The sequence below is a fragment of the Simochromis diagramma genome, unplaced genomic scaffold (assembly GCF_900408965.1).
Source record: "Simochromis diagramma unplaced genomic scaffold, fSimDia1.1 OVJJ01000361.1, whole genome shotgun sequence".
Lineage (NCBI taxonomy): Eukaryota > Metazoa > Chordata > Actinopteri > Cichliformes > Cichlidae > Simochromis > Simochromis diagramma.
Window position 1 is genome coordinate 11,493,380 of NW_024386860.1, and position 12,839 is coordinate 11,506,218.

The 12,839-nt window shown below is 40.3% G+C and overlaps 1 protein-coding gene across 1 annotated transcript in view; it reads left to right on the top strand.

The window, feature by feature from the left end:
* The window catches only part of plekhf2 (pleckstrin homology domain containing, family F (with FYVE domain) member 2), a 38,486-nt gene extending 30,094 nt beyond the window's left edge, over positions 1-8,392 (top strand). The window contains exon 2 of the mRNA XM_040030542.1: positions 1,187-8,392. Within this exon, the coding sequence (XP_039886476.1) occupies positions 1,198-1,935 (738 nt within the window). The 5' untranslated portion in view covers positions 1,187-1,197 and the 3' untranslated portion in view covers positions 1,936-8,392. The remainder of the gene's footprint in view (positions 1-1,186) is intronic.
* The last annotated feature ends 4,447 nt before the right edge of the window (positions 8,393-12,839 follow it).

Consider the following 12,839-nt stretch of genomic DNA (forward strand, 5'->3'; position numbering starts at 1 on the left):
GACAGATGAAGTGTGACTGATCAATCTGTTTAATTTGTTAAAACCCCTTAGCAGTCGGACGTACCGCCCACGGTACGTCCGACTGCTAACCCTCATAGGCAAAATTTGTAGGACTGCTAAGGGGTTAATGAATGAGGTGCTATCTCTTGCTGTACGAGATGAAGCCATGGGAGTTTGGCAATATGGAAAATTGGGTTTTATATGATTTTTGTATTTGGCAAATGTCACTGTCAATTAAATATAACATGTGCTAAAGACCATACGTTTGTCAGCCAATGTGATTATCGCATTGCTACTCGAAGTCACATTTTACAATATAGACGCCAGTCTTAAGCACAGACAGCTTAAGTGTAAAATCAGATCATGTGGCACTAAACCAACACGTGACAGATGAGATCAGTGAAGTTACCAGGGAAAGTGGAACAGTGATTCATTTCACTGTGGTTCTTCATTAGAAAGAAATACAGGCACTGGCAGGAAATCCGCTACTACAAACACAGTTATGCCAGTATAACTTAAGAACAGGGTGAGAGAGATTGTTTTAATGGTTTCTACTCCCCTCTGTATTTACAGTATTATACTGTCAGTAAACGGGAATCAGTATAATCAGTTTATGGCATAACAAAGTGAAAGTTAAACGCCAGAAGAACCCCAATTACTCTGCTTTTTTTTTTTCTTTCTTTTTTTTCTTCAAAATGTTAAACTGATATCAAGTGGGAACTCACAAGAACTCATAAAGAATCACCTAGAATGAGTAAAAGCATTTGCAAGAAAACAAAAGCATACATGTGACCAAGAGTTAAATATGTGAAGTTACTCTAAAAGAACTACGTAAAGCACTGCTCACAGTGATGGACTTGGCACGATTTTGTTTTAAAAAAATTTTTTTTTTTTTTTTAAATTGTCGGGGTCACTCTTGGTAGAGTGTTCTCTGTCTGGCTTTATTTGCTCTGCGGTGACTCAGATGGGCATAAAAATAAGTCCTGAAAATATTACTTTTCTTGCAAGTCTGCTATATTTTAATAAGATGTTGATAAAAATTTAATTAGTCAAGGCTCGCTGGTCTCGTTTTCAAACTAGAAACTTTTAGAATTGCTTATTTGGCTGTGTTGCTCGATTTAAAAAAACAAAACAAAAAAAATCCCCAATGTTTGTTCTCAACTTTCTTCTGTTTGTCTTCCTCCAGGTGAGGTGAAGATGGTGGACCGGCTTGCGAACAGCGAGGCCAACTCCAAGCGGATTGCGGTGGTTGAGAGCTGCTTCGGCGCTGCAGGTCAGCCACTGGCCATCCCAGGCCGTGTGCTGATTGGTGAGGGTGTTCTCACTAAACTCTGCCGCAAGAAGCCAAAGGCACGGCAGTTCTTCCTCTTCAACGACATCTTGGTTTATGGTAACATCGTCATTCAGAAGAAGAAGTACAATAAGCAGCACATCATCCCTCTGGAGAGCGTCACCATCGACACAGTGCCAGATGAAGGCGACCTGCGCAATGGCTGGCTCATCAAGACGCCCACCAAGTCTTTCGCTGTGTATGCTGCTACTGCCACCGAGAAGTCCGAATGGATGAACCACATAGGGAAATGTGTCGGAGACTTGCTGCAGAAGAGTGGCAAGTCCCCTACAGGAGAGCACGCGGCTGTATGGGTGCCCGACTCGGAGGCCTCTGTGTGCATGCGCTGCAAGAAGGTGAAGTTCACGCCAGTCAGCCGCCGCCACCACTGCAGGAAATGTGGATTTGTGGTCTGTGGGCCGTGCTCAGAGAAGAAGTACCTCCTTCCTAGCCAGTCGTCCAAACCAGTTCGTGTCTGCGAGCACTGCTATGAGCAGCTGACATCCGTAAACCAGGCGCGCTCAGACTCCATCACTCGGCCGGGGTCAAAGTTCCACAGCAACAACCTCTCGGACGATGACGACGATGACGACAGCAGTGACTGAGGAAGGTCCGATCCTCCCAACAGTCTGTCCATCTCTCTGCCGTGGAGGAAGTACTCTGCTGATTACATTTTTTGTGTTTTCCATCCTTGTGATTGAATCATGATCCACCAAGAGAGGAATTCTGGATTAATTCATTAATTCACTTCGGAGTTCTGGTCTCATCAACAAACCAAAATGTTTTACCCTTTTCTATGAATCCAGCAGGGATAAATACTTTCCTGAACACAGTGATTAATCAGTCACTTGAGAAACTGCCTGGGTGACCAGCAGCACTTTGAGATAAAGTTTTGACTGTTCATCACAGCCCTTCTCCCTTCCCTCTTAATTAGCTTCAGTTAGTCACTACAGAAAACAAAGGTGCTAATGAGAGACTTGCCCTCTGCTCTATACTCAGCTTAAGTTAATTTCTTCTTCTTTCTTTTTGTCTTTCTTTCTTATTTTTGTCCGTGCTCTCTCTCCATGGACCTAAACAAGGTAACTGCTTGTAATTTCTGCAGGGAAAAGCAAATGTTTGGGCTGTAGCCTGTCTTTGGTTTTCTTTCAGGTATTTCACCAAACAGGACTTTATTATAACAGAATTCTGCACTATTTTTGTAAATTGGACTCCAGCAAAATGAAAAGTTTCCCTTTTATAAATATCTATTGTGCTAAACCCAGAGCTTTTTCTAATCTACTATAGCTGCTTTTGACAAATCAACTAAAGCTTGTCTCACGGTGAGCGATTGTTTCTCTTTTAACAACCACGTATGAGTTTTCTTAGAGGCTGCCCCCAAGCTTACTCTGCCTTCTTCTATACCCTCACATAGTGCCTTGTAGAAAACTCAGCTTAGCCTTCAGCAAGCAGAAAGGTTATTAGATAATAAAACAAGACTGCAAAAAACAGCGACTTCATGATAGGTTGACTCTGAAACACATTATAGAGGGTAGGGTTGTTGTTTGGTTTTGTGTGAAGACCAGGGCGATTATAGACCAGGGATCAGATGGGAACGGTTCAATTTGTTCCTAGAAACACTTGAAAGTCACTTAAACCAGCCATCCAATCTTGTAAGGGCAGTCACCGGCTTTTCCATTTAGCTGCTAGTGGGCAATTTTTCACTAGAGGAACCTAATTGCCTTGTTTCCACATTGTGTTAAAAACCAGAGGATGAATGGAAAGTATTGGTGATCAACATTCTCTCTCACACACTCACACACACACACACACACACACACTCACACACACACACACACACACACACACACACACACACCTTTCAACAGATGGCTTGTGTGGACCTGTGTTCCAGACGAGGCTGATTGAACGCTAGTTGAGAGGTTGCTTTAGACCTTGTGAAAATCTTTCGTAGCCGACCATGGCTGGGAAATCTAGTTAGACTTCTATCAAACACCCCATTGCTTATCAAATAATCTAAAGTTTACCTTCAGAAATAAATAACTAGCCAGCCAAATATACTCTGATTCTGAATATTGATTGAATAAAGCACACATTACTTTGCAGTGCTGGGCTGATATGTTCATTTGTTCCCAAAAAGCTGTTGCACTGACCCCGCCTGTGAGTAATTATACAGCATTTCCCACATATTTTAATTCCATTTTGGCTCCATTGTCCATCCATGCTAAACAATACCCTTCATAAAGGGCCCTTTTTGAAATGTTTTAATCAGCAAGTACCCTGTGATACATAAGTAATTGAGCGTTACACTCACCTGTATCTCCAATGAGTCTTTCATCCTCTTTAGCTGCTAGGCCCTGTTCTGCTCTGCAGCTGAGCTCAGAGTTTGAGACACAAAAAGCATTATAGCTTCTAGCAACCGTAGTTCTAGGGTTTGCAGCAGAAGATCTCCAGTTGTCAGATGGAGTACAGGACAGTGGTGCTAGAATCCATTGAAACAAGAACTTAAGCAAAGTAATGACCTCCAAGTCCAACACAATGCCAAGATGGCCAAAATAGCATCTTGAGTAACGTGAGATTAGAAGGCCTTTGGGACTGAACTTTTAAAATAAGGTCATGGTGTTATCAGCTACCAAATCAGTCATGGATCGTGGTGTTCCTTCAAACAGACTGCAAAAATAAAATCTGCTAAACCAAGTTGCAAAATATTCTTGTGGGGCTGTTAAGTCTTTGCTATAACTTTAATGTCACATTATAACAAAAGACAAAAATTGGTAAAACATGAAGTTGCTAGAGTGGGTAAAGACAAAGAATTGAAGTTTTTTGCACCTGGTTGGGTTTTGTTAGCTGTAGGTTATTTTTATCTTTGTGTTATACAAACGGATCCGATTAATGTAATACCTCACAGAGAGGTAGCAGCAAGCAGTAGTTTGGATTCTGTTTGCAATACGATTGTTTAACACTCAGCTAATGCCTCCAGTGAATGACTGAATGAAATGAAATGCAGTAATAAGGAAGTTTTAGGGCCTGGTGTGTGTTTTTCTTTTCTTGCACAACTGTGTGTGAACCATAGGTTGTGAAATTCCTACCTGCTCAGCAGCTTAGCAGGTTTTCTGGAATGAACATCAGGAAATCGGCATGTTGTCTTCCTGTCACTTGCCCTTTACTGTGCTGCTCTTTTACGTCAGAGGGAAATACTGTGTCATAAAACAAACACACCTCTTTTGAACTCTGCCAACACAAGCGACCATAACAGTCTGTCCATCTTTCTTTCCTTCCTTCCTTCCTTGTGTACTTGCTTCCTTTTTCAGTACCATCACTTCTCCATGGAAACCACAGCTTGTAGATCATGTGACACAGTGTGTGTGTGAATTAAGTCATGTGATTGGGTACTGAACAAGGAACTGAAAAAAAATACTCCTTTGGGGAATTGACTACCTTCTACAGCCTGCAGAGAACTCAGGTTCAGTTCGCTTACCAGATGTTCATGTTATCAGTTTCAGTGCGAGTTTCTGTTCTCGGTGAGTCCTGTGAAGAGTTTCATTCCTCAGACCAACATTTTCAAATAAACAGCACTCAAAGTTGACTCTGAACTCCGCAGGATCATAAATTTCTCGGTATTTATGACCCAAGCTTGTACTCAGATACTCGTCAGTCTGCTTTTCTGCTGGCTCATTCTGTGCTGTTGGAGGTCTCAGGATTGTCACTATTTGTAAAAGTGCACTTGTAGCATCTAAACCAAGACTGAGTTAGGATTCTCGTCTGTCCTGTTTCCCTGCGTCACTGCATGTCTGCTTAGAAAATTCAACATTTTTATCAGATTGACGCATCACGCGTCACATTGACAGTATTCTTAAGAAAAGATTTTGCAACTCTGGAATATTGACGCAAATTTTTTTCAGTCACACTAGAAACGCAAGACATGCAGTACATGACAGTCATGTCATCTGCCAGGAATGCATTAGAATGCCAGGCATTTTACCTATTGACAACTCGACTGAACGAGTAATCTTAACATATTGTATGAACCTGTCGAAGTGTGAAAGCAGGACATCAGCAGCTTGGATGAGACTTTTTTTGTTTGTTTTAAATGAGCTACAGAGTGTAAAGGTCACCATAAAGTCAGCGTGGACTGCTGCATTGATTTCACTAAAGTGCATCTGTTTGATCGGCTGACTGAAAAAGTCAAAACACCTCCTACGGGACAGCCTTTCACACCCAGCTCCATCCAAGCAGACTCTCACTCACGTGAAACTTCATTTTCACAGACGGGTGAAAGTGTGAACTTGTATTTTGGAAGTTTTCTTCTCGTTAAATAGAGCACACTAACTGCATCAGGTTTTTTGGAATGAAACTCATAGGTGTTTGTTTAAAACAAAAGACATGGGATAAGATGTACATGAGCACACTGCAGTCAGGACTAGAAACCGAAACCACAGAAGTGATTTTGCTTTTATCTGAGATCAAACGGGATTGGGAAAACAAGTTTGCGTTGCTTCTAACAAAAGCCGAACCTTTACCTTTATGTCCAACACCTCTGTGAGTGTCTACAGATGATTTCCTTCATTTTGACTTTCTTTCTACACAGATATATGGTAACAGTGCAGCATTAAGCATCTCAGTAAACCAGCAGAACAGGAAGAAGAAAGGGATCATTTTCTTGTTATGATCTTATAGGTTAAACTTTCTGGTAATGTTATAGCGATAAGAGAAATGACCATGTTAATGATCACTAACCAGCTGTCCTTTATACTCACTGTGGCGGTGGTGCTCACGGAGAGACGATGACGTCACAGTCGAATCCAGAAGCACAAAGTCCGGCCTCAGGTTTGCTGTGGATTGCACTCAACAAAGTCGGCACATGGACTCTGATCCAGGTTGTTACCATATACTGTCAGATCCACAGCGACTGGACATTTTCAAATGAATCCTCATGTTGTTTTAAGCCTGTTGATTTTTGTACATTTGTACAGATTTGGGTTCTTTGGGTTGTAATGTTTTTGTTGTACAGTTCTCATAAGTTTCTGAAATGACGCTGTCTCAAGTCTCTTTGTGCTCAGCCCTCCTCTTCGTCCTGTCTGTCACATGTCATCAGCATCTGCAGCTTTGTAATACGGTTAAAAAACAGATGGGAACGTTTTGATGGCCGCCATGCAGCCACGTGTGTTTTAAGAGATCCTGCTCCTCAGGACAGGCAACAGCAGCCGGCAAATATTAAATGCACGGTTCAAAGACACCTAGTTCCTGTGTTTTTTGGGGGGGTTATATGCACTTAAACGGGTCACAACGCTGATTTCTTGGTAGTAAAACTTCTAGTATACAGTACAAAACTAAGGATTGCAATATGTATTTGTTTTTAAATGTCTCATTCCACAGTTTGACTAAAATTGAATCAAACTCCAGTCAAATTAGATTTTTTTTTTTTTTTTCACCTCCCAACCTCCCAAACATATTGACCAAGAGAAATGACACAGTCTGATGCAGACGTACAAAAACCCGATGAGTCATTACTCCCCCCACAAGATTGTCTGTACAGTGTGATCCTGCTGCAGAGTGAACCATGAACATAAAAAAACATCATCTGAATCTTGGCTGATTGAGAATGTTACACTTAACTGCCTTTTATTTTTTTTTTCCCCACTTTTCCATTTGGCCAGAATTTTTGTGCTGTAAAATTACAGTGTCCAGCTGTTTGTGTGTTCACACTGTGAGCAACATGTCTGACAGTTGGCACTGTTTGTGTTGATTGTAGATTGAGGGGTTCTGATTACTTCTCCAAGCATTGATTAAGAAAATGTCACATGTAAACAAATCACACATGTAATTGTTTTGATTTTTAGAGGATTTCTTTTTCTTTTTCGTAAATGGCCCAATAGTGAAACTAATGCAGGAAGGGCACGTTAATAACAAATAAATAAAATAAAAATAAAACCTTCAACTGAAAGAGTGAATATAATGTGTGTTACTTGTGACTTTTTTTTTTTCTTTTTTTTTTTTTTAAGCCGATCACTCCTCTGCTGCATTCAGGCGATGCGCTTGTATTCAAAACTCTAACATTATCTCAAGCATGTGACCTTTATGTTGTGTTTATAGGTCGTGAAATGGCAAAGCAGTGGAAAAGTCACCGGAGGCTGTAAATAATCTAAACCTAACATCTAGTATTTGTTCTTGTTAGTAGCATGGATTTGCAGCTGGAAGCTGTGCAGAAAATTGATTCATTATCATGATTTTTCTCGGTTTTTTCCAGCACACATTTCATCTTTCAGTGGCTGTAAGAACAGCTGAGCCAGCCACAACGCTGCAGGGATAATTAAAGCTCAAAATCTACTTTTTTTTTTTTTTTTTTTTTGGACAATTTGCTGTGAGTCTGACACATACGGGTCTATCAGGATAGTGTGGACTCACTCTCCACACATGTCCAAACTTAAGCGCCAAATGTGACAGAAAGACAGTCTTTGAGTCCAGAGGTAAAATACTAAGGCTATAAAGATATAAATAGGAGAAAAGTGAATGTTTTTATTTTGAAAATATGGGCCAGTAATTTTTATATTCAGCCAGTAAACTAACACATGGTGGTTGAATGCTGCTCAGTTCAGCTCATGTCGCTCACAGTATGAACCACTTGGTTGAGGGTGGTGATGTTTTCAGATGTGGGATAATATCCCCAAGTGAATCGGAGAAGAGCTGCAGATCTTGAGATTCACACATTTTCCTTAGGAGCCAACTTGGGACAGCTGAAAAAGATCTCATTGCTTCTTGTGATTTAGGTTTTGTTGTACAAATGTTTTCTGTTGCTGTTTGATTTCATTGTTTGTTTTATTTCCTAGTTTTGCGGGTAATCTTAATTCTCTAAAAAGGGCTTAAATCAGAATGTAACCCGGCATATCATCTTCATACTAATTCTTTAAGAATTGCTTTAGTATCTCTTATATAAATGATGTAATGGTTAAAATTCAAATATTGTCCTGTGTTGTCTTTATTTGACCTCTTTCTGGGAAAAAATAAGAGGGTCATCTTGTGAAAATAGATTTCATGATTATTAAACGTGATTTTTGCACTAACAAATGCAACTGAGGTTGATTTCATCTTTAAAAGTGTGTTACTGTTGAGTGTGTCTTTTTTTTTTCTTTTTTTTTAGTTAGTTATGTAGTTATTAAAGAAAACTTGGTATGAAAATCCCAGCAGTAAGAAATAAAAGCTCGTCTTCACAGCCATGACAAACAGGAAAACCAAAGAAACGTAAACAGCTCGAACTAAGTGTACTGTGGTTAACTGAGTTCCTGATTAAGATCAAAAGCTGCACGGAGAAATCAAACACCCTATACACTCCTGGAGACTAAAGGGCACAGTAAAAGTGCCCAAAAGAAGTCAGAAAAAAGAGCTGAAGACACATTTATCTCATATTCTATGACTCGTTGCATTTATTAATTTTTACACGCTTTTTCCATTAGTGGTTTTGTCAGGAAGGGGTTAAAAAAAATCTGCCAAACAAAACATCTGGAGTCACCGTGGCGACACCTTGTGTATAAAGGAGCACCCAAAGTAGCTTCATTGTGTTAACCCCTATAAATTAGCTCTTATACCAACATATAAGCACTATAGACTAAGTAAGTTGGTATGAAATTTTAATTACACTATAATACTTTAACGTAGTCAGATGAAATTTGACGTTAAATTTATAGATTATTCAGTAGATACTGTAGAAATATTACATCAATATGTATGTAAAATGCCTTATAACCTTATAACATTTGTTATAACACTAGTGTTTAGTACAAATGGCATGCGGTAATCTAAAAATAAATATATTTCTGTGGGTCAGTACTGGAAACAAACCGGTAACGTGTGGACACTCTTGTTACTTTTAGTCTAATTTAAAAGCATGGGTAACATAAAAATGGCCACAGCCATTGTGATGTCACCTACTGGCTTTGGACACCATATTTGGCCACTGCCTCGGTTGACAAGCTGCATTCACAAATTGTATCAGTGCAGCAGAGTTTAATCAGCTGAGTAGCTGACAGACTAATAAAATGCTAGTTTTTAACTCACTAAATCCTGGATGGTGTTTACTATACAGTGTGCTGTAGTATAAGTCAGATAATACATTCAAAATTGCACTGAAAGGCTCCCAGCAGCACACACATCATACAGTTTAATGACTGACGGTCGTGGATGAAGCCTAGCAGAAGCTGATTGACTCCAGATGTTTGGATGCCTGTCGGTCCACACCCCTGATGCAATTACCCACTGAATGAGCTGTGAAAAGTAATCACCCCAGGCAGAGTTGTAATCCATAGAAGTCAAAACACATTTGACTTTTTGCTTAACCTTTTAATGCTGTACAGTTGGACATTTTAACATAAGAGCCTATTATGATAGACTCCCTTTTGGGGCTTTCCTCTAGTGGCCGATAGAGGAACTGATTGATAGACTCATCTTTTGGGGGCGTTCGCGTCTAAATAAGTCTGTTTTGCCGTGAATGTAAGTAAAACCCTTATAAGTTATAATGATCTAACAATGCCTGACATGTTTCCGTCCTTTAGTTTTAGCGATTTGTATGCAAACTTTTTAGTTTTTTAATGTTTAATTATAGCACAGTTCTTATTTGTGGCCTCAGTTTGTACACTTAGTCCAAATTTGGTTCCAGTTAGATAAAGCATTTAAAATTACTGATCTGATTTATCCTCACGGGCCATCCATCGCTGTCACTGCTTCTGTCGACTGCCTTTACAAACTATGAAAGGATCATGTGAAAACAGTGGGGCAGGAGTCAGTCAGCAGATTATTCAGCCAAAACTGTAGCTTTCCACAGTTTCCATTGCTCTTCTGAGTGTAAATTAAAGAGTTGTCTTGCCAGCTAGTTTCAGTTCATTTTTATTTATGCAATGCTATTTCACAACAGGCATTTTTAATTCCCTGTACACTGTAAAGACCTAACAATATTATAGAGAGAAACCTAACAATTCCCTTTAGGCAAACACTCACAGTAAGACGGTGAAACCTCTGGGAAAACCAGGCTCATAGAATAGAATAGAATTCAACTTTATTGTCATTGCACATGCACAGGTACAGGGCAACGAAATGCAGTTTGCATCCATCCAGAAGTGCTTTAGTGATATAGATATATTACAATATATATTAGCAATAATATAGATATGTGAGTATATTACAGAAATGGGTCTATTATGGTATGTTATAATGTACACGGTATGAAGTATGTTGTGAATATTCTATAACTATAAGTATGTACAGGCTGTAGTGAGTACAAGCTATGTACGGATATGAACAGGATATAAACATGAAAAACTATACAGAATATGAAATAAATAACTTTACAGAATCTGAGATATACAGCTATACAGAAATGGGAACTATGCAAGTTGTAAACAGTTGTAGGATTAAAGATTATCGAATGTACAGAATGATTATTTACACAGAGCTATACAGTAGTGCAGTTAAGATAAGTGAGGGTGTAGATAGTTTCTACAGAGGCTATATAAAGTGCTGGTGGTTGTGAGTGGTGGTTCAGTCCATGTTATTATTGTGTGTTTGAGGGTACAGTTGTCCATTGTGGGTGTGTGTGTGTTCAGTCCATGTGTTTAACGTGGGTCAGATGTCAGGAGGCAGAGTTCAGGAGTCTGACAGCTGTGGGGAAGAAGCTGTTCCGGTACCTGGTGGTCTTAGTCCGGAGGCTCCTGTGGCGCCTCCCAGAGGGCAGGAGGGTGAAGAGTCCATGTGATGGGTGACTGGGGTCTTTGATGATTTTCCCAGCCCTTTTCAGACACCGCTTCCTGTAGATGTCTTTTATGGCAGGAAGTGGTGCTCCGGCGATGCGCTGGGCAGTTTTCACGACCCTCTGCAACGCCTTCCGGTCCGAGGCAGAGCAGTTCCCGTACCAGACTGTTATACAGTTGGTTAGGATGCTCTCGATGGTGCAGCGATAGAAGTTCACCAGGATGTCTGAGGACAGGTGGTTCTTCCTCAGAGTCCTCAAGAAGAAGAGGCGCTGGTGAGCCTTCTTGACCAGCTTGGAGCAGTTGGTCGTCCAGGTGAGATCCTCGGAGATGTGGACTCCCAGGAACTTGAAGCTGCTCACACGCTCCACAGCCGTCCCCTTAATGTGGATGGGTGGATGTGGGTCAGCATTCCTCCTGTAGTCCACGATGAGCTCCTTGGTCTTCTCGGTGTTAAGCAGCAGGTTGTTTCTGTCGCACCACTCAGCCAGACGATCCACCTCCTCCCTGTAGGCGGCCTCATCGTTGTCACTGATGAGGCCAATCACCGTGGTGTCATCTGCAAACTTAATGATGGTGTTGGAACCATCAGCAGGTCTGCAGTCGTGGGTGAAGAGGGAGTAGAGGAAAGGGCTCATCACACAGCCTTGTGGTACACCGGTGTTCATTGTGATGGTAGATGAGCAGTGGTTATCCAGCCTCATCATCCCTTGTGAAGAAAAAGTGTAGTTAGAAAAGCACATAGAAAAACAATAAAGCAGCAGGCTGATGTGGCCAAGGATACGTGCAAAAAAGGTACAGCAAGAAAAGGAAAACTTTAATACATGCAACAGTGGCATATGCACACTTTTCATTAAAGCCACCATACCTTGAAAATACTTTCAATTCAGCTATAAAACATCCACAGCAACCTTCCCACAGTGCTTGCAAGTTGTGATGACATTTTTCAATTGTGGGCTTAAAAACTTTGACTAAGACGTTATGTTTTCATTGAAGCATTCTGAGGATGATTTGCAAATGTTGTTGAGGTGCAGAATATAAACAGTTTAAAAAGTACCACGATTACCTGCAGCAGTCTAAATATGTGTTGGGGACATTAGTTAATTTTAACACAATGACGTTATATCAAAATTGTTACCCAGAGCTATCAGAATAATAGCTTTTCTCCAAAGCATAGGGTTAAGGTTTGAAGCTAAAGTTGGAGTCATCATTCTGAATGTCAGCATCCTGAAACTTGTGTCCATAATGTGCCCATTAGATTGCCTGATATATGGTGATTAATGGTCCTCAGACAATATAATGTAGTTTTTGATTAATTCATGGTGACTCTTTATCTTTGGTACTACGCCAATAGCATATTGCATAATTTCGGGAAATTAAGCTTGTTATGACGCAGGCCAAAATTTATATATCTGATATTATTTTAGTGTGGGACTGATTATTTCTCCCTCTGTGTTAGCCCAGTGATGTGACTGTGATTGTCCAGGGTGTACCTCACCTCTCTTCCTAAATTAGCTGTGATAGGCACCAGCACTCTGTTACCCATATTAGATAAGTGATTAAAAAAGGCATGGATATACTGATGATATTTCAAATATTGAACATGTAGAATATCCTTTTCAAAACTTTCTTATTAGGGTTGTCTGTTTTACAGTCTTCATACAAACTAAAGCCACAGCAGGAGCCAATCAGCAGCTTTATGTTAAATTTTAAAGGAACGTAGTTTGCAGGCTTCATACGGTTAAAAAAGTCTTTAATCCCATTATGCTATAGGA